At 34.5% G+C, this 23,693-nt stretch overlaps 1 protein-coding gene across 1 annotated transcript in view; it reads right to left on the bottom strand.

Annotated features, from left to right (window-relative positions):
• The window catches only part of RAB10 (RAB10, member RAS oncogene family), a 64,807-nt gene that overhangs the window by 11,541 nt on the left and 29,573 nt on the right, over window positions 1-23,693 (bottom strand). Inside the window, exon 2 of the mRNA XM_011356532.1 lies at window positions 11,488-11,548. Coding sequence (XP_011354834.1) covers window positions 11,488-11,548 — 61 coding nt within the window. The remainder of the gene's footprint in view (window positions 1-11,487; window positions 11,549-23,693) is intronic.

Raw genomic sequence — 23,693 nt, forward strand, 5'->3', positions numbered from 1 at the left:
TGTAAATAGTATTTTTAATGCCTTCAAGAAAATGATTTAAGACATATTTTGCTCTGGTAATTTTTCCCTCGTTTGTATCACCAATTCCTTCCTTTTATGATCATTCTCATCAACATATATACGTGTTTTATGTTCCCTATCTTTTCTATAAAAGCAAAATTAAAACAAAAAACCCCACTCTCAACCTCATATCCCTCCAACTAACATTGCATTTCTATTCTTCCCAGCAAATTTTTTTTTAACTTTTATTTCAAAATAATTATAGCTTCACAGGAAGTTACAAAAACAGTAGAAAGAAGTCCTGTGTACCATTCACCCAGCTTTCTTCAACGGTAACATCTTACATCACTGTACAAAAGCAAAACCAGAAAATTGACATTGGTACAATCTATAGACCTTAAAGTTCTCTTAACATGCGCTAAGTGTGCATGTGAAAAAGCAATTCTTTACTGAATTGCTTTTGCACCTCTGGCAAAGATGCGTAGGCTGTGGTTTAATCTACTTCTGGGTTTTTTATTCTGTACCAATGACCTGTGTCTATGTTCCCCTCCAAAACCATACTGTCTTGATTACTGTAGCTAAATAAAGATCTAAAACCAGATAGACTGATTCTTCCCACTTATTCTTCTGTAAGAATTATTTTAGCTATTCTAGCCTTTCCATGTAAATTTTAGGACAAGCTAGTCTATACCTACAAAAAACCTTCTCAACAAACTTCATTAAAGAGTTATCTCTAGTATGTCTCCCCAAATTAACTCCTCAACCAATTCTAATCTGACTGCAATTTCTACTACTTTACCAAGATTGTTCTTCTGAAAAAGGTCTCTAATAACCTCCTGATTGTCAAATCCAATACCTACTTTCTTTTCATATATTTTAATCTTTCAGCAGGATTCCACACAGTTGACCATTTTCTCTTCTTTAAACATTATATTCTCATGACTGTGTGGATACCATTCGTTTCTGCTCTTAGTTTTATGGCATTGGCTGCTCATTCTCATTATCTCTTGTTGACATTCTAACATTCAAAGATGTAAAAGCTGACATTCTCTACATAATAGCCTGAGTGAACGTCTTTAAATACGTCTGACCATGTAATTTTTCTAATTAAAACTTCCAATAGCTTCAATGGGGGAAAGAATAGGGTTTTCAACAAATGGTGCTGAAACAACTGGATATCTCCATGCAAAAGAATGAAGCCGGACATCCACTTCATACCATATGTAAATATTAATTCAAAACAGATCTTAAGACCTAAATGTAAGCTAAACCTATAAAACTCTTAAAAGAAAACATCTTCATGATCTTCAATTTGGCAACTGTTTCTTAGATGTCACTAAAAGCACAAGCAATAAAAGAAAAAATAAATAAACTGGATTTCATCAAAACTAGAGTTGTCCTTCTATGGACACTATCCAGAAAGTGAAAAGAAAACCCTCAAAATGGAAGAAAATATCTGCGAATCACACATTTGATATAGAACTTGTGTATCCAAAATATATAAAGAACTCTTACAACTCAACAATAAAGGACAAATGTCCCAATTAAAAATGGGCAAAGGATCTGACATTTCTCCAAAGATGCACAAATGGCCAACGAGCCCATGAGTGAATGCTCAATAGTCATTAGAGAACTGCAAATCAAAACCACAATGAGATACTACTTCATATGCACTAGGATGACTATAATAAAAAAGCAAACTAACACAATGGTAAGACTGTAGATAAATTGGAACCCTCATACATTGTTGGTGGGAGTGTAAAAAGATGCAGCCAGTTTGGAAAATAGTCTGGCAGTTCCTCGAAATGTTAAATATACAGCTAACATGATCCAGCAATTCTACTCCTAAGAATATAGCCAAAAGATATACATATACTCACACAAAAACTTACACATGAATGTTCATAACATTATTCAAAATAGCCAAAAAGTAGAAACCACCTAAATATCCACCAATTCATAAATGGATAAAAAAAATGTGGAATATAGATAAATGGAATATTATTCAGCCATAAAAAGGAACATGGTGAACTTTGATTAAGTGAAAGAAACCAGACACAAATGACCACATTGTATGATTCCATTTATATGTGATGTCCAGAATAGGAAAATCTAGAGACAGAAAGCAGATTAGTGGTTGCCCTGACTGAGGGGTTTGGGCAAGATGAGTGGCGGATGCTTAAAGAATACAGAGATCGAGGAGATCTCTTCATGAGTTATATAAATGTCTAATTACTATGCTATACACCTGAAACTAATACAATCATGTCAACTGTAATTGGAAAAAAAAGTTTGTGTTTTTTGGGGGGGAGGTATAAAAATGTTCTAAAATTGTGTTGAATGGTGAATATACTTCATAAATATACAAAAGAACCCTATTTAACTGTACACTTTTAATGGGTCAATTATATGGTATAGGAATTATGTTTCAATAAAGCCATTAAAAAACAAATAAATGAAAAACATGACTAGGCTTAAAAGACAAAATTTCCAATGGTAATTCAGTATAACCAGAATCAATTCCAAAATCCTTACTCTGAGGTTTACAAAGTGTTACAGGATTTGGCTTTTCTCCAGCTCCCTAAATTTTGAAGCATTCGCTTTCCTGACAGCCACAATAACATTTTTTACATGTTCTCAAATTCACAAGTTTGTTCCCACGTGAGAGCCTCTATATTAGCTGTTCCCACAGCCTGTATATAATTGGCTCTCCATCATTTTCACATTTTAACCATCACCCTGTCAATGAAGCCCTCTCTGATTACTCAATTTAGGTAGTCATCAGGCAGCTCTCCATTCCATCTCCTTATTTCTCTGCATAGCACTTATTACAAATTTATTTATTTACAGTTTGTCTCCTATACCCTCTAAAATATAAGTTCTATCAAAGATCTGTCTGTCCACTGCAGAATCCACCACATCTACAGAGTAAATAAGCACTCAAATGTTTACTAATGAGTCAGTATTTAGGATATTACCTTGCAGATTTCTTTATTAATTTTTAGAATCAAGGCATTCCAATTCAGTTACATGATCCTTAAAAACACACTTTTTAAAAAATAATTCTTATGTTACTAAATACAAGTAATCAGAAATATAACAGAACTACCAATACATTGATATTCTTTACATTCGATCTTGGTATGCAATTAAGATATTCATACATTTGCCATCTATCCATTTATCCATCAATTCAAATATGTACTGAGTGTCTACTGTGTGCTAGGCATTATATAAGAACACACATAGAACAAGGGTTTGGAATCAGACCCAGGTTCATCCCCAGGTTCCAATCCTTTCAGCTGAGTGACCTTAAAGGTATTTAATCTCCTTGAATCTTAGCTTTTTTATTTTTCATTCACAATTGAGAAATACAGTAATATTCTATAATTTATTTGTTATGGATAACCCCAAAGCAATCTGTACTATAATATGCAAAGATGCAATAATGTCATTGTGTGATTAAAAATTTAATTGTGTTTTCAAGATGTTCTAAGTCAAAACCATTTCTGCAGATGTGCTATCATATTCGGAGCTCTGTCAAGTTATTATCTGTGTTTAAGCTGTACTCAAATGTGCTTCATTGGAAAACCTTACCTTTGCCTGCAGCTTATTTCTGTATAAGGGTAAAATGGTTTTTTATTTAGCCAAGTTAAAGACCTGGCTGGACTTTTCAATTTTTCAAAGAGAATCTCAGCACTGTCACTTGCTCATCTCATCTCAAAGTATGCAGATCTGCCCTTTAAAATAACACAAAATCCTTTTTTTCATTCTAGAAGCATTCACTGAGTAAATACTATATGCCAAACACTATTCTAGGCACTGGAGGAAAAAACTGTAAACAGAACAAAAATTCCTCCATTAATGGAGTTTATATTCTATTGAGGGTGATCAATCGATCAATCGAATGACTTTCTAAAATTATACATCTTGTGGAATTATACATCTTCACAAGTGAAAATTGCCAAGAAGACAAAAAGTAAAGAAACTAGGAGCTGATGTTGGCAGTGGTGCAAACAAGTGAAATTTTAAATGGGCTGGTGAGGGAAGGCCTCAGTGAGAAAGTGAAGAGAATAAAATAAACCATACATAAAAATATCTGGAGGAACAGTGTTCCAAGAAGAGAGAAGAACAAGTGCAAAGGTCCTAAGGCATAGCTGAGAAATCGTAAGGAGGTCAATGTGGCTGGAATGGAGTAAGATCGAGGGAGGAGGGAAAGGGGGCCAAGGTGGAGTGAAGATTGTGTAGGATCTTAATAGGCCTGTGCAAGAACTTCAGCTTTTCCTCTGAGTGAGACAGGAAATCTATTGGAATGTCTGTGAAAAGAAACAACCTGGGTTTAAAAGAATCATTCTGTTTACTGTGTTGAAAATAGGTGTGCATACAGAAGCAGAGTTAGGAGGTAACACAATACCTACTGAAAAAACTGCTAAAAGAATCACCATTTAAGAAAAACCATCTAAAAGGCATGCTAACAATTCCTCTAGGCTGTATACTTAAATCAAGTTAAAACCCTAGGCGCGCGCGCGCGCGCGTGCACACACACACACACACACACACACACACACACTTTAAATTCTTAGACCACAATTTTTATCTCCATTTCTTAACATTATGTCAACTTAAGAATCATTACAAAAAGTAGCTTTATGAAACCTTATTCTGTATTTGTCATAATCTATCTTTTCCCTTTCCTTACATTATTTCTGTAAAGAATAATGCAATTATTGGGGGTAACCCTCCCTCGATCCTTTTGTTGCACTGGCCACTAAGAAGTTTATAGGTAAATTTTACAAATTAAGCATAATAAATGAGTTGCCCTTTAGAGACTGTGTATTTCCATCTTCCATATTTCACAATTCCAAATTGTTTTCTTTTATTAATCTTACCTATTTAGTTACAAAGTGCTTTAAACGGGTATAAATTCTATGATGAAAAAAATTAAAAATTTGTCTCATCCCAGTAAAAATAGTTTACTTCTTTTCAGAACTGGTAAAAAGTATAAATTACCTAATAATTCAAGCCCCCCAGAGAAGGGTTAAAGTTTCCTACCTAAAATCCAGGCTGGAAAAGTACTTATCCAAGACAAAGGGCGTACAGCACCTGGACTTCCAGTAGTGCCTAAGAGCTATAGTGTAGGAGGGATAGAAAACTTTCATTTCAATTTTTGTCAAAAGTAACAACAATTTAGGGAGAAGATCTAACACGGCACTCCACTATGAATACCACTCTCAGCACTGTCTAGCTATTATCTGCTCCCTTCTTCCCCATTCATTCACCTTACACAATTAGCAAATTATATACATACTTCAGTGTCATATCTATGACTAAATTCTCCACCTAGAAAGAACATACTGCAAAAGCAACTATTTAGCTAAATTTAAATCAACAGCACCTAGAAAGGTCTTATATTATAATGCTAGTTAGTTATTAAAAAATATATAAAAGATACAGAAATATTAATCCTCTCCCCAAAAGAAAGGTAATCACTATTAGGGTCAAAGTAAGTTTCTGTTTTGATCTATGGCATACCACTTTCATCTGTTCTCCTCCATCTTCCAAAATCTCTTATATCTAAATCTCTCCTCTTTTTATATGCTCTCCCAAAATCTCTTATATCTAAATCTCTCCCCTTTTTAAATGCTACATTTTTTTAAGCTTTCTATATCCTATTTTCATTTATACATTCCATATGTTTACACTTTTCAACAGGACTGTATCCAATCCACAAGGTGATCCGGCTCTGTGACTCCTTGATCTCAAATTATCCTTTTCCTGAGTGCTGCTGGATCCTCATTACCAGCCCCTACCAACTGTTAATGCAATCAACAATTTACTTCAAACCAGAACATAGCCCTTGCCTCACTACTTGTAGGCTAACTGGCGACTCTTTGCCCAGGGCTAAAAATAGCCACAGATGCTTATTCATCAGCCAAACTATTTTTAGGTTTGCATACACACATACACCCAGGTCTAAGGACAGCAGGTTGATTAAAATAAACAAAAGCAGATGTTAAATATCTGAAGAGGAATTAAACACTGTTTATGTTCACAATATCTTTTTATGTCACCACAATATAGGTTTTTAAGCCTGTTTATAAAACTACTTGATTTTCCTTTATTAATTTTTTTCTTCTAAGCCTATGTATAATAATCAGGTTTCTTAAATTATAAACCATTGACAATAGAATTTTCCTTACATAAAACAGACACATAGTTAAGAAAATGTTCTGAAGTCCTACTTTTTTTCCCAGTGACATAAAAGAAGTGATATGTTCCTAGGAATTAAAATAGCTATTTCCTTAATTGTTAGTCCCACATGCAGGGTAAGAGAAACTGTGTATTCTAGCTGCTATTACGATCATTATTTTTAGTCTGGGCACTGACAGCACTATACCAGGCCAGAGACAACATCAATCTGCTCTGCAAGTCGGAGACCCCAAATTTCATAACTTTGAGAGTTTTTGGTAACATAACGAGTTGTTCTTTACTTTATAAATTAGGATGTCAAATTTCTCACTGAGTTTTATTTTAACAAGATATGGATTTCCTCAAAGATATGCAAAATACCATGAATTTAAATTATGCTTATCTTCATCCAAAAAAAAAAAAAGGTCCAAAGTCAAAAGCCTGGTTGATACCTGCCCTGCAGAGCTTATGCTGCTATAGGGACAGGAATAAAGCAAGTAAATAAATATACAAACTCAAACTGTGATAAATGCTAACAAAGTAAAGAGGGTGGTGTGATGAAGAATGGGGTAAAGGAAAGGGAGCAAGAAATCTAGATAGAATGATCGAGGAGGTCCTCTCTATAGAGGTAATGCTTAAGGTGATGAGAAGTATGAACAGAAATTAAAGTCATTCAGTCAACAAGTATTTATTGAGCATCTACATTTGCCAAGCTCTGTACCCAAGTGGTGGTTACATAACCACAATTCAGAGAGATGGGACCCCATCCTCAAACAGGTTATATTCTAGTGGGGGACAATAATAAATACATTTTAAAATATAGTTAAGTTTAGATACTAAAAAATACTATGACAAAGATAACCTAGGATAAATGTGATAGTGTCTGGAGGACTGGACTGCGTTAGCTAGTCATCACACAAAGCCTCTCTCAGAGAGTGACACTGAATTGAGATATGAATGAGAGGACGCAGCAGGGCAAAGAGCTGATGAAAAGCATTCCAAGCAGAAGGAATAGTTGACATACAAAGGTGCTAAGATGGGGACATGTTTGGCATACTCAAGGGAGGAAAAAAAATGGCCATAGTGGCTGGAGCAAAACTGGTGAGAGACGAAACTGGTGAGGGCCATAACCAGAACTTAGAGTTTTCAAAATCTATTTCTGTTGAAATGGAAAGCCTCTGGAATGGAGTGGTACTTCAGAATGCCGTCTAGTCAGAGGGAAGTGGGAGGTTAGGGGTTCAAGAGAGGTCTACAGGGCATATGCAAAAGTCCTAAATTGGAAAAAAATTTGCCATTTTCATGGAGTTGAAAGGAGATCCTTGAGAGGTAGACAAGGGGGCATACAATGAGGTCAGAAAGGTGGGCAGGGGCCCACTCCATAAACTATGGTAAGGAATCTGGATTTGGAATTTGGACTTTCATCTGAAGTGCAATGGAAAGTCAAAACAGTTATAAATAGGGGAAGGAATGACAACCATGGCCAGATTTATACTGAAGAAGGTTACTCTGGCTGTTATGTGGAAAAGTACTGCAAGAAGGTAAAAGAGAAATAAGGACCTGTTAGGACATTAAGAGACTATTGCAATTCAAAGAATAGGTAATGGTGGCTTCGACTAGGTGGGGTAACAATGGAATGGCAAATTATATATGGATTCTACATAAATTATATATGGATAGAATCAACAGGGCTTGCTAAACTGGATGCTGGGGTTAAAGGAATGGGCAGAATCAAGGATGACTCCCAAGTACCTGGCACTTTACCTGGAGGTAAATGGTTAATTCTTCTACAATTGGAAACTAACAATTTTTGGTGACTGTGTTGATGCTGCTGACAGTGGCAAGCATTTCTGACCCACCTCCAACCCTTAAAAACAAAAAGAAAAAGAAAAGGCTGACTTAAAGTAACTCACTATGGCTATTTTCCACTATTCTATGGAAAATACAGACAGCAAAAGATACTATAATGGAACTTTCTAGAGGTCTGGGATTTAAAAACCAGATACTTCTCTATCAGCCAAAGAAGCTAATTTTAGACCTACATGCATGTGCCTTGGCCAGGGTAAGACCCACCTCCATCCTTATGCAACAGATAGACTAAAAGACATCTGGAAAGAAAACAAGGGAAGATCATTCGAGTGAAGAAAAATATGACAAAACTTTAGCACAGGTTGAAGAAAGTTTCCAAAACTAAAATTCAATCACAGAACAGGAATTTTTTTTTCATACTGAAGCAAAAATCTGAATATATTAAACTAGAGAAAGATAAAAATCATTATGCTTTCACTGACTTGAGACCAGTTCAATAAAGTACACACCTTAAATTTATATATATCTATATATCATTGTGCTTTTTAGTAGTGAACGGAAGCAAAGCATTTGAGGACAGAGTTTTAAATTTCAATGTATCGTAACTTGGATAATGGGTTTTTCATGTTAAAAGCCTTCCTGAATTACTGTGGCATATCCTAGATCTCTTAACTTGGAGGTACATGACTTCTTTGTCCCTGGAATGTTAGCATGTCAACTCAAGCAAAGAAACAATCAGCTGGCATAATGCTAACCTCTTAAAAAAACTATTAATCACAAATTTTAACCAATCACTTATTTCTAATCCTTGTAGAAAAAAGGGGTATTTCAAATTAAAAGTCAGTTGTATACATGAAAACTTAGACTAAATATTTTCCTTCTTAAGTGTTTTATCCAGAGGTTCTATTAAAAATATCTAAATATTAAACAACTCTAAATTAAAAATGTTACCATTTATGTGCCATAATCAAGTTGTATAGGTATAGTAGAAATCTTTTCTAGATTAATCTCCAAGGCCACACTGGAGAACTAACTGTTCCAAAGAGCATCTTCTTAGGAAGGCTTTCCTTTTAAAAACAAAAGTTAGTTGTTACTGTTTACTTCTAAAAGCTGCAGAGACTACCATGATAAGAGGCGAGGAAATGTTTAAATCCACAAGGTCAAGAAACAGAAGGAAAGTCTGTGGAAGACAGTGTGTAGAGGGAGGAACAGGACAAATTTCTGGGGAAAGTTTCATATATTATATATAGAAAAATATACCTGAAAAAATATTGTTTTGTGTACTTTTGTTTCTGTTATATATATATATACTCACAGATACAGGTATATTGAGTCTCAAAGCCACAATGTAAAATGTATCTCTTACTGTCAAAAAAAGTTGAAAAAATTATTGACTTCAAGTGTGTAGAGGGAGTGCAGTTGAGAAGAGAGACAATCAGTGTGGCAGAGCTGAGGAGGGGCTTGGAACAAAAAACATTATGTAGGGCCAAGGCTGGCATAAGGCAACGGGCTTTTAAAAAAAAAAAAAAAAAGCAGAGAAGAGCTGGTTGAAATTCAGAATAATTAACATCCTTTCTTCCCTTGAGATTAACTTTAATTATAATAAAACAGAATAAGAGACACGGTTCATTTGCTGAGTTATTTCTCAGTTAAAGTAAGGAAAAAAACAATGATCCTCAAGTGGATCATGCTTCAAAGAGAATTGTTAAATTTAGGAAACGCTTTAAAACACCTAAATTTTGTTTAAATTTGAATTAAAACTTAAAGATGTCATAAAGATTATATTTCTAATTACATGGTCAGGTAATGAAGACATTCTCGTTAAATGTACCCTACTTCTAATTATTAGCTTCCTATAAAAGGGTAGTCCTAACTTTTTGAAATCATCTCTTGGATTCTGAGACACTATTCCTAATTCTCCTTTTTTTTCCTCCCTAATTCTTCTTTTAACTTTTCTAACTATGGCTCTGCAATCTCCTTTGCTAACTTCCTCAAGTAATAACAGTTATGGTCTATTGAACATCAATTATGCATCAGACACTGCTCTAAGTGCTTTTACACTTATCACTCATCCTCATATCCACTCTATGACAAGTCCTATTACAGTGAAACCCAAGATAATACGAATTCAATTTAACACAACTGTTGACTGGCAATGAAGAAAGAAAAAAGATAGTAACTGGAAAGAGCAGCAAAACCAAATGACAAACTGCACTATTTATAAGCGGCAGTATAGCAATTAAGAATGCTACTCTCAACCCTACATTCTGAGCTTGTAATGCATCCCAGGTCTGCCACATACAGGCTTTAAGTCCTTGGTTAAATTATTTCAAAATGCTTCCATTTCATTATCTGTAAAATAGGGATAATCCAAGAGAAAAGAATGCATGTGCTTACACAAAGATTTGGAGCAGCTTTACGGTGCATAAACAAATTGTGATATATCAACAATGGAATACTACTCAGTAATAAAAAGTAATGAACTTATTAATACACGAAAAGTCATTGGTACTTTTCAAAATGATTATGCTGAGTAAAAGAAACCAGACACCTCTGCTGCAAAAAAAAAAAAAAGAAGAAAAAGAAAAAGAACACTATGACTGCATTTATATATAGCACGGAAAATGAAAACTAGTCTATAGTGACGGAAAACAGAAGAGTGGCTGCCCAGGGACCAGGGATAGGGAGGAAGAAGAGATTACAAAGAGGCTTGAGGAAACTTTTGAGGTGATGGCTATGTTCATTATCTTGACTGTGGTGATGAATTCACAGGTTTATACATATGTCAAAGCTCACTAATTTGTGCACTTTAAATATGTGCAGTATATTGTGTCAGTTAAACCTCAATAAGGCTGAAAAAAAAAGGGAGTAACATATCTAACAGGTTCACTGTGGGTATTTAATGAGTTAAAACATATGTAAAACAATATCAACTGAAAAATACTGCTATTATAAAGTCTATGATTCATACTTGAATATAAGTATGAAGTTTATTGTACTTCTATGGGGCAAACCCTATACAAATTAATAAAAATCAAATGCCTATAAAAAGTTACACATTAAAGAAAATAAATATTTTAGCTTAAGACTATCAAAGCAACAAAAATTTATATTAACTTTTTATACTGTTTATGAGCAAAGTATTGTGCTAAAAGCTTTACATAGATTATTTCATAAAATCCTTACAACAATCTTTTGAAATAGGTGGTATTATCTTCATTTTACATATGAAGATATAAGAGCTGTACAGTGGGTACGTAATTTGCCCAAGTTCAACCAGTAAGTGAAAAAGGTAAAACACTCAGCCAGGAGTCATGGATTCCAAAGTACACGGCAACAATTTTTTTACTTCATTGAAAGGAGATCATCTGATTGCTGGCTTTAGAAAGGAAAGCCTCATAGAATCTAAACAGGTAACAAGACAGGCTTTCACTGCCAAACCTTCAGACTTGGCATTCTACTGCATAAAGTGAGTAAATTAGCATCACTTACCATATCTGTAGCTTGATCTTCTTTCCTTGTAATTCAACTGTTTTGATCTTAAAGTCTATTCCTACAACATAGAAAAAAAAAAGATACATTTTATCTATGGCTCTGAGCTTGGCTATACTAAAATTAATTGGTATAAAAATACTCTGAAAATCTGTGTATGTTTGGCTCTGGATATTCACTAAGTATGTATTCTGAGCAAATGCATCCAATTTTAAATCTGAGTAATATTAAGATACAAGATGTAGCTTCACTGAAAGAGTGAGTTCTTACAATTAGAAATAAAAAAGTAAATTTTAAAATATCTAATTCAAAAGAATAAAAAGATGTTTCCTAGTAGGAAAAAATATATAGAACCTTCACTAGCTTACAGAGCAAAAGAAAACTACCAGGGATAAAGGGTTATTTCATAATGACAAAGGGATAAATTAAGAAGGCATAAAAATACTAAATGTTTATGTATCTAGTAACACAGAACTTCGAAATACATCAAGCAGATTCCCCAGATTCTGTCTGCTCGTTAGTCAATCCAATCTTCAACTTGGCCCCATTATGTTTCCCATAGCCAATCAAAAGGGAAAAAGGGCCACTTGCCTGGCATTGATAAACCTCAAATTATGCCTATTGCCTCAGACTATGTATGTCTATACTTGCCTGGCATTTATAAACATCAGACTATGTCTGTGGACGAAAAGGGATTCTGTGGAAAGTAACCTCACAGGGTGATCTGATCATAAATTCCTAATTGGGCAGGTCATGGTGGGTAGTCATGCCCCAGGTATTAACTTTTTAGTAAAAGGCTTATCATTGCCTTAAGTAAGCCCCGTCCATAGTTTCAGTGCATCTAGGTTAACATACCTTTCAAATGCCTCTTCAGACATCTTCCTTCTAAAGTGTAACTACTTTTAAGAGAGCAAAAAATCTTTATCCTGTAATACAATCCCTGCCTTGCTGTCTCCCATCTTCATGCAATCTTCCTTAAATTCCCTTCTTAATCTCAAATGCATACAAGAAACTACAAAACTAATATTCTCTGGAGCATGAGATATTGCTTTGTCGTAAGTTGTGGCCCAAATAAGCTCTTATAAAAATTCTTTACATGGCTGGATATTTCTTACGTTGATGGTCCATACTTTTGTTTCTCTATGAACTACTGAAAAAATCACCATAAAATGGCCTGGTGATCAAGACCAAATCTGAACTAGAAGACTATTCCAATTAGGCATTTAATTTAATTAAAATTTTAATGACAAACCTGATAATAAATATTATTTCAGAAAACTTTTCTGAAGAAAGGTGAAATTAGGACATGGTCTAAATCCTTTGGGATGGAAACCAGGTACAATGAGAAAACTAAGAATATAGACAGTTTTAAAGCCACCTACCTAATTATTCAGAATAGAAACCTCATCCTAGACTCCTTGGGTTTCCTTCTCAATCTCACGTTGTCTATCTTCAAATTAATTAGCAGTAGTTGAAGCAGTTCTTCATTCTTTTCTGTACAAAAAAACTCTCCTGGTGTTTCTACCTCACTGGCCACTCTACAATCTTCATTACTAGTTTCTCCTCATCTCTCTGAAACTTTGGAGTGAACATCTCCTTTCTATCTGCACTCATTCCCTTGGTGATTTTCTCAAATTTCATGGCTTTAAATTCTACACACTGATAACTCGCAAATTGATATCATAGCCCAGACCTTTCTCCTGAACTCCAAACTTAAAATACCCAACTGCTTATTGGCTATCTCCCAATATATCTTTCAAAAAGACTAGCAAAAGTCCTTAAAATAGTCCATAAGGCCCTACACATTCTGCCCACTTTCCTCTTTCCACCCTGACCTCATCATTTTCTATATCTTACTCTTATCTAGCTAGTTGTACTGATTTCCTTGTTGTTTCACACACAGAACAGGCAGATTCCACCTTACAACCCAGAATACTCTCTTCCTCCATCATCACCCTTTTCCCCTAGCTCCTCTATCCTAGGCTGCAGAGTCTCCACACCACATGTCCATTGTCTGTTAATACTCTCTTATCCCTCTTCCTTATTTGTGTGTAACATTCCTAAAATACATTGTACATATTTACTTGTTCCTGTTGTTACTGTCTCCCTTTGCCAAAATAGAAGATCTACAAGGGTAGGGATTTTTATCTGTTTAATTCAGTTAAATTCCCAGCACCTAGAGCTATGCCTAACATATAAGCAAACATTCAAAAAACATCTGTTGAATAAACAGATATAATGTTTTCTAGAGAAAGTAAGAGTACCTGAGAAAAGCCAGATACTTCACCCTTGGGATGACATTCGATCACCTGACAAGCTCCACACTTGTCCACTTAGAGCTTCCAATCAGCTTTTTAAAGCCTTGAGGCCAAAAGTTCCAATGATATCAAAATAGATAAGCAAGAAAAGGGGGCGGTGAGATTGGAACCAGAAAACTCCTGGAAATAATAATATATTCAACAGAAAGAATGTAAGAGAAATTTGATTTCTCACAGAAAAAACAACAAAATGACGAAGGGAATATATGTGAGATACAATGTTAGAAGATCAAACTAGGAGGTCTGAAATCTAACGAACAGAAGTTTAAGAATGAACAGAGAAGATAACATATAGAAAATATCAATTAACAATTATGCAAGAAAACTTAAAAGACCAAAGGAATCTATTTTAGACTGAAAGACCAACCACCAAGTGCCTAGCACAACGAACAAAATAAGATCTATACCAAGTAATATCACCATGAAACTTCAAGACATCTGGAAAAAAGATAGTATTATTAAAAGCTTGCAGAGAGACAAACTAGGCTATATTAAATAATCAAGAATGAAATTCTCAATAGCAATACTAGTATTTTCAACCTACATCCAGTCAAAGTCAAATGAGTAAAAGGCATTTACGCCCACGAAAGATCTCAAAAATATTTATCTCCTATGCATCTTTTATAAGACAGCTAGCTACTAGGAAAGAATGCTTTACTAAAAATAGGAAGAAAGGAAATCCAGCTAAGAGCAGTATGAAGGACAGTTCCAACTGGCGTAAGGAGCAACTAGTTCAGAAGAGAATAAGGAGAGGAAAGAATAAGGCAGAAATTAAATGAGAAGAAAGTCCCAAGAGGTATGCCTCCTAAGAGGGGGAGGGCCAGAAATGGTATTGATGGAATTTGTATGAAAAGCAGAATTCAGAGTGTTTGGCAATTCTGTTGCAGAGTTTGGGATAAAATATAAAGATTACTTTGAAATCTAAGCAAATGTAACAATGAAGAACTGTAAACTACAGTAAAAACAAAAAGTTGTCCAAGAAAGGAAATGAAATTATAGTACACTACTTGGTTTAGCACTTAACAAAAACATAACTATTGAGAAGGTGAAGAAAGAGGCACCACAAATGCCTGGTGGTATAAGAGTATTCAATTCTCATCTTCCATAATAATGAGAGAATTTCTAAAACTAGTCCCCACCTCCTGCAAATTAAAGGCTATGACTAGGGAATATGGGGTTGAATAACAGGCCAAAAAAAGTTTGGGAAAGGTAACACGGGTGGGCATGAGGCAAGGATTTCTTGCTGCTACTGTTGTCATGAGCCTTGAAGTACTGACTTCTAAAATTCTTACCCATTAATAGAAATAAAAATTAGGTTAATAGAGAAGACATGTTTACAAATATGTTCTCTACTAAACATTTCAAGTGATCCTATTTCTTGCATGGCCCAAGCTACCCCTGCAAACTCATTCCCTCCAGCCTTCCTCCGATAGTCACATTCAAACACAACTTTTACAGCCACACACTTTCTCCAAGTAAATATCTTTGTCACTTCAGCATGTACTTTCCATACCCCCAAACATATACACACTTAAGTATGGAAAAACTTATACTTAAGATAGAGTAAAAAAGCTTTTGATAAAGTTTAAAGATTAGAGTAAAATCAATAGCTCAGCTGTCAAGAGAAGCTAGGAAAACCTATACCCTTTAAGATTCTGCTAGGAAGAATAATCAGATTCTTCTGCACCACTATTATTTGCTAAATTACCAATGACTAGAGCAATCATAGGGTTTTATCCAAATAGTAATTCTTTATTTGGTTTTGCTTATATACAAACACTATAGAGAAAATCCCCACTTTTTTTTTTTTTTTAAGATTCCTGAGACCCGGCTCAAATGAGTATTTCAATTTACTGCAGTCTACCTCATTTATCAATTTTCAGCTGCTCAGGAAAGTGAGAAAATCAGCCAAACATTTGCTTTAATGATGTTGCAGAAGCGCCATCCAGTGGCAAGAGGGGTAACTGCAACTTCTAGCTACTATAAACGTCACTTTCCAAAGCTTGGCTTCTGGTAACACATCAATACTTAATAATTAATGTAGGCAGAAACAATCTATTTAATAAACTCCATACAACCAAAATTTAACAACTTATATCTAAATGATCACATATGTGGTTTTTAACAAACGAAAAATCACTTCTCACCATACCAAAAAAGAAAATAAGAACCACATACCTACAATCCTTGAAATAGTCTGGAATTTAAGAGATCAAGTCATTAACAGTACAAATTTTGGAAAGGCCTTTTCCGAAACGAACATTAGTTTATCTGGATGCAGATGTAAAAATGCAGAGTACAAAAAAGTTCTCTTTAAAGATCCTTTCATATATTAGTAACAGCAGTTACTAACATTGAGAATTTACCATGTGCCTGGCACTGTTTTAAGCCCTTTGCATGGATTAACTCATTAAATTCTCATAAGAAGCCTACTCATACTATTATTTCCATTTTACAAATGAAGAATAAAACAAAAGCCAATAGCAGCAGGAAAAAAAAAACCCAGTAACACTAATAATACTTACTGGATAATTATTAAATGTTCCAAACATTTCACAAAAACCATCTCATTTCACAAAAACCATCTCACAAAAAAACCTCTGAGAAAGTACCAACACACATAGAAGAGAAAATTTAAGGTAATTTATTTAAGATTATAAAATTAATAATAAGTGACAAAAACAGGACTCAATTTCATGTCTGTCTGATTTCAGACCATGCATGCTCTTAATCTACATTAAGTTCTATAATTCCATTTTTATTTTCTATTGAGTTCAAAATCACATAAAATTTACCATTGTAAAGTGAAGAATTCAATACATTCATAATGTTGTTCAATCACTATCTCTATCTAGTTCCAAAACGTTTTCATTACCTCAAAAGGAAATTCCACAACCATTGCTTTCCCTATCTCCTCCCTCAGCTCCCTGGAAACCACCAATCTGCACTGTCTCTATAGATTTGCCTATTCTGGATATTTCATATAAATGAAAGCATACAACACTTGACTTTTTCTGTCTGGCTTCTTTCACTTGGCATAATGTTTTCAAGGTCCCTCCACAGTATAGCATGTATCAGTAGTACTTCATTCCTTTTTATGACTGAATAACATTCTACCATATACACCATAATTTGTTTATCCACTTATTTGTTGATGAATCTTTGGGCTGTTTTCAAACCTTTGGCTTTCATAAAGTGTTGCTATGAACATGCATGTACATGTATTTATTTGAATACCTGTTTTCAATTCTTTAGGGTATATACAAAAAATGGAATTGCTGGGTTATATGGTAATTTTATGGTTAACTTTTTGAGTAACAACTATTTCCACAGCAGATGCACCATTTTATATTCCCACTAGCAAGGTATGAGAGTTCACAATTTTTCTACATCCTCACCAACAATTAATGTTTTCCTTTTTCATTTTAAGCCATCCTAATGGGTGGATGTGAAGTGAGACCTCATTGTGGTTTTGATTTGCATTTCCCTAATGATTAATGATGCTGAGCTTGTTGGCCATTTGTGTCTTATTCAAGTCTTTTGCCCATTTTTTAATCAACTTATCTTTTTGTTGTTTAGTAAGAGTTCTTTATATATTCTGGATACCCAACACTTATCAGATAGATGATTTGCAGATATTTCCTCCTTTCTTTTTATGGTTATGTCTTTTTATGTTTTATGTCTTTTTATTTTCTTAATTTGCTTTGATGCACACAAGTTTTTAAAAGTCCAATTAAATTATCTTTTTTCTTTTGCTGTATGCCATGACTCCATTGATTTTAATTTCTGAACTGCATGAAAAGGGTTCCTGGGAATTGAAAAACTGACAGAACTACAGCCAAGTTCAACTTTTTCCAACTACATTCTAAGATGTAACAGAGGAATAATACAAGTGTTTCTAGTATATGTCCATATATGTATTGTCTATGAGTGATTTCACATTATTGTAATGTGTGTCCCAGCAGAATAAACCACATTTGCTGTATACTTAGCCCTGAAAGCAGTAAACAAAGTTGAGGGAATTTCCATTCCAGAGATGGAGACTAAATAAAAATTTTAATTTTAGTAGTGATAAATGCTATAAAGAATGGGAGGTACAGCTATTTTATATGAGAAAATCAAGGAATATCTCACTGAAAGATCTTTGATCAAAGGCCTCAGGAGGTCTGGGAACAGAACAAGCCATATGAATATCTGGGGAGAGTGTTCCAGGTACAGGAAACAGCAAATGCAAAAGGTATGAGGTGGAAATGTTTGGCGCGTTCAAGAACATAGGTAGTGGGTTCTAGTATGGTATGTGCCTTTCTAATACATGAACATAGTAGAGTTCTGTTTATTTAACTTCTCTCAGCAGGACTTTGTAGTTTTCAGTGCCTAGACAGATCTTGCACAAGTTCTGTCAAACTTATCTTTATTTCATTTTCAATTTTTTGAATACTATTGTAAATGACACTTTTATTAAAAGTTCAATTTTCCAGTTGTTGCTAACTATAGGATAGAGTTTATTATTGTATATTGACCTTATATCCTGCAACCCTGCTACAGTCACTTATTAATTCTAGTTGCTCTTTTCTGGGGCAGAAAGTGAGAGGCTGCTTAGGGTTTTCCATGTATATAATCAGGCAGTCTATAAAAAGGCACTTTCCTATCATCTTCCTTTTGAACTTCCATAACTTATTTCTTTCTCTTGCTTTATTGTACTAGCTAGTACTTCTAATACAATGTTGTTTTGTACTTGATCCTTAAGGGAAACTAAGTGTCACTATTAAAATAACATGTTAACTGTATGTCATTTAGTAGGTTTAGGAAATGTTTTCTTCTATTTCTAGTCTACTTGAGGTATCATGATGCAAAATGAAGTTGCATTTTGTCAAATGCTTTTTCCATATCTATTAAGATCACAAGTTCTCTTCTTTATTCCATCAAGGTGGCTAATTAAAATTGATTTTGAATGTAAAATCAACATTGGATTCCTGAAATAAAGCCCACATGATCATGATGTATTACTCTTTTTATAAGTTCCTGGAATTGATTTGCAATTATTTAGATAAAAATTCTTAAGTACATGCTCACAACAGACAAAACAACGTTCATTCAGGATAGGTCATGTCTTTGTCTAGTTTTAGTTAGTATCCAAGATAAGGCCTGTTCCCATAAATGATTTGAAAGTGTGCCCTCCTCCCTCTTCTATTTACTGAAAACAGAAGACTGATTTTTTTTTTTTTAAACATTTGATAAAATTCACCAGTGAAGCCATCTGGGTCTTGAGGTTTCTTTCAGAAAAATTTAAATTAAGATTAAATTTCTTTAATATATGTGTGCTTACTCTATTAATTACTAAAGAGGAATGATGAGATATCCAATATGTAATTGTGGATTTTCTAATTCTCCTTCCAATTCTGTCAGTTTTTGTTTCAAGTATTTTGAAACTCTGTTATTAGGTATGTATGATATAAATTGACACCTATATCATCATGGAAAGACTCTCTTCATTCCTGGAAATATATATCCCTTGCTCTGAAATCTACTTTATCTAATAGTAATATAGACACTTGAGCATTTTGATGATTAGCAGCTAATTAGATATACCTAATTTTTTTAGTGACTGCACTAGGGTTTGTAATATACACCTTTAACAGCGCAGTCTACCTTCAAACAGTTTTATACTGCTTCCTGTATTAACGTAAGAACTGTTTTCTTCCTCCTATTATTGTGCTTTTAAAAATCTTGTGCTTCTACATGTTATACTTCTACATTTTACTTCTAGATATTACAAACCCTATGAAACATTAAAATTTTCTGCTTTAGGCAACTCTTTGAAATAAATTAAAATTTGAGAAAAAGTCTATTTCCTCACATTTTACCATTTCTTATCGTCATTCTCTTTCTGTAGATCTGAGTTTCTACCTGGAATGATTTTCTTCAGCCAGAAAAACTTCCTTTAACATTTTTAATAGTGCAAAACTGCTGGCAAGAAATTCTCTCAGCTTTTGTCTGTCTGGATAATGTTTTTAATTTTGCCTTTTTGAAAGATATTTTTGTTAAGATTGAATTTTAACTCGATAGTTTTTTCCTTTCAGAATGTAAATATGTTATTCCATTGTCTTCTGACCTGGCAGTGTTTTTTTTTCCCCTTTTTCCCCTTTACATCTCGCCTTTTGGGAGATGTAAATTTAAACTTTTTATTATTTTGAAATGATTTTACAGAAAAGTTGCAAAAATAGCAGAGTTCACATATACTTTTCATCTACCTTCTCCTAATGTCAACATTTATATAACCATTTATCAGAAACAAGAAAGTAACCATGGTATAATGCGATTAACTTAAATACAGACCTAATCAACAGTTTTTCCACTAATGTCTTTTTCTGTTCCAGGATCCAATCCAGGTTCCCATACTATATTTAGCTGTCATGTCTCCTTAATCTCCTCCAGTTTGTGGCAGTGACTCAGTCTTGTCTTCCATGATATTTTTGAAGAATACTTCAATTTGAGTTTGTCTGATGTCTTCTCGTAATTAGAGCAAGGTTTTGTATTTTTTGGTAAGAATACCACAGAACATCACAAATGTAATGCTTATCAGTTCATTATATCAGGGAGAATAAGTAATATATTAGGTGATATTATTCTTTGATAACTTGGTTAAGATGGCATTTATGGAGTTTCTCTCCATTATAAATTTACTGTTTTTCCCTTTGTAATGAATACGTTTCTTGGAGAAAATGCTTTGAGACTATGGAAATAATATGTTTCTCATGGTATCTTCATCCACTGTTTTTACTTTCCATCACTAGATTGTGCCTGTGACAATTATTACAGTAAAATTTGCCCAATGGTGATTCTGTGTTTCAGTCATTGCTTTACACTTATTAGAATTCTTATTTTATGACTGGTCTCTTCTATCCATTCATTTATGTAGTCAATTATTTATTTTTACCAATATGGACTCATGGATATTTTATTCTGTTGGTTATAATGCAATACTATAATTATTTCATTCCGGCCTTGGCCATTAGAAGAGACTTCAGGTTGGTTTCTATGTCTTTTTGATATGTCTCATCCTTTTCTGAGTTCTTTGTTTTCTGGCACCAAAGATGTTCCAGGGACATCTTGCATTTCTACCATCCCAGCTATGGAATCAACCAGTTCTTCAAAGAGCCCTGGTTCCTTTTATTGAAGAATTGTAGAGTTCAAGATCTGATCACTACGTATGCTCGTTGCTACTAGAATGTCACTGCTTTGAGGCCTTCCCAAAGGACAGAGTGAGAACATATATTTATGTATATTAACTCATGCATATAACACACATTTACGATTCTACAACTATCTATCTATATTTATAATATATAAAACCATGAGTTCATAATGATACCTGTTTCCAATCCAATACCACTGAGTCTATTCTACACTTCCTCCTCTTCTTACTTACAATGCCTTGTCAACAATTAGAAACCTGGCTCTCATTAACTAAAATATATTTACTTATATATTTCATCCTAGTATACAGTTAAGTCCTCACTTAACTTCATCAATAGGTTCTTGGAAACCGCAACTTTGACAGGACACCATTCCATTACAGGGCCATTCAACATAGATTCACACTCACCCAGACTGGGACCATTTAGACACACCAATTCACCTAATGTGCACAACCTTGGGATGTGGGAGGAAACCAGAGTACCTGGAAAAAACCCATACAGACATGGGGAGAATATGCAGTGGCCCTGGCCAGAGATAGATTTTTCTCAACAACACTGTAACAAAACAACAGTGAACAAAATGTTATTTGAGGACCTGCTGCACACATAAAGTAGTCTCAGACTTGCTAACCATGCCAAGGTTTGCTAAATAGAATACTTGCATACAGTCCTTTTTATCTTTAGTCTTAGAGTACCTAGTCAAAATACTCTTTTCCAAAGTTATTTCAATTATTCCTTTCTTTCTCCTCAGTGTGGTTACAAGAGTTAGGTTCATTTGTTGGCTTACACTGTTTTTCATGAAAAGTCAAAAGCTGTTCTTACATTTGTCCCTCTGCAGTATATGTAATGTGGTCTTTTTCCTCTTTGGCTTAAGTTTTCATAAGTAGTTTCAGCAACTGGATTAGGATATGCCTCAGTGTATCCCATCTAGGTTCATTAGGTCAATGACATTACAACTTTTATCACACTTGGAAAATTTTCAGTCATTGTTTTTCTTCAAATATTTCTTCTGCAACCACAGCTCCCTCAGGTCCTGGACTCCAAATGCACATATGTTAGATTACTTGATAATATCCCACATATCACTGAGGCTTTTTTCCCCCTTGCCTTTTTCCCTCCTGTGCTTCATTTTGGATAGTTTCTATTAACTCTATCACTGATCCTTTCTTCTGCAGTATCTAATCTGTTCAGCCCACCAGCTAAATTTCCCATTTCAGATACTGTATTTTTTCAATTCCAAAAGTTCCAATGGGTCTTTTTTATGTCTTTTATTTCTCTCTTGTTCACGCTTCCCTTTAAATACATTTGTCTTAGAAATCTCTATCATTTCTGGGTCTGTTTCCAACAACTGATTTTTTTTTTTCCTGGTAAAGGGTGACATTTTTTTTATTTCATCGTATGTCTGGTTATTTTGGATTAGATGAACATTCTGTGTATTTTGTCAATGTACGGATTCTTTAAATATTAAGTTCTCATCAACTAATTTTCTAGATTATTTGAGAATCAGCTTGATCCTTTTGAGGTCTGTTTTTCATCACAGTTTTAGGGTGGAACTAGAGTAGCCTTTCCTCTAGTTACTTCAGCCCTACTCCTAAGGAGTGCCATTTCTGAGTTCTCTCCCAAATGGCCTCAATATTCACTGAAGTCTCTTCACTCCAGCTGGTCAGAACTAGAATGTCTCCCAACTAATTTTAAGTCTCAATACTTTCATCAGCTCTCTGGTAGCTGTTCTTTTTCCAATAGCTGTTCTTTGGCCAGCCCATGGAGCCCCACCCAGCTTAGCATTCAGCCTAAAACCCAAAAAAACTCTGCAGATTTCTAGATCTCATGTTTGCATAAGTCCATCTTCTGTGGTACTTAACCCTGCAAATTCCAGCCTCTCTAGATTGGTTTCTATTTCCTAGGCCCAAAAGGATTGCCTTGCTCTGTTTAAATCCTGCACTGGAATCTAGTTTCAGACCAGAAGCCAGGGAGATTGCAGGGCTCAATCTGTTTTCCTTCTCTCACAGACTGCAGCCCTGACCTGCCTGTCACCAAATATCTAAAAAGCAGTTGTTTCATATGTTTTGTCCAGTTACCTAGCTGTTTATGGCCAGAGGGCCAGTCTGGTACCAGTTATTTTGTAATGTTTAGGAGAAGTTCTCAATAGCTTTACTGTCTTCCAAAAATTAAGCAATCCTTAATCTCTTTTGGAATATGTTTGAAATAATTTGAGAGCCTAATGAAAATCATGGATCCTTTGCCCATGCCCTTACACCAATGTGTATACCTACAAAATGTAGAGAATTTTAGGGAGTTCACAGCCTCTGCCCCAGTCCCCCCCCTGCCTTCTACTGGTCTACGGTGTTGTGATTTATCATACTGGTATACTGTACTATCATCCTTTCAAGGTTTTAGGGCCAATTTTTATTCAGTAAAAACTGACTAAGGTTGGAATTAAAGTATTCGAGCCAAAGAAGTTTTTTACTTTTTTCTATTTTAAGTGTCTCCTTTGATCAAAGAGCATGTAGTACAAAGTTCGGAAATAATCCAGCTACTATTCTTTCTCCACATGTAACAGATAATATTTCTCACATATCTTCAGGATGGTATACTGGCAGTTTGATACTAGAGACTAAAGAAAGCTGAAATAATCTAGATTTTGTACCCAATTTCTTAACTTGCTTTCTTTAATTATATAATTATTAAA

This window comes from Pteropus vampyrus, unplaced genomic scaffold (genome assembly GCF_000151845.1).
Source record: "Pteropus vampyrus isolate Shadow unplaced genomic scaffold, Pvam_2.0 Scaffold28, whole genome shotgun sequence".
NCBI classification, from domain to species: domain Eukaryota; kingdom Metazoa; phylum Chordata; class Mammalia; order Chiroptera; family Pteropodidae; genus Pteropus; species Pteropus vampyrus.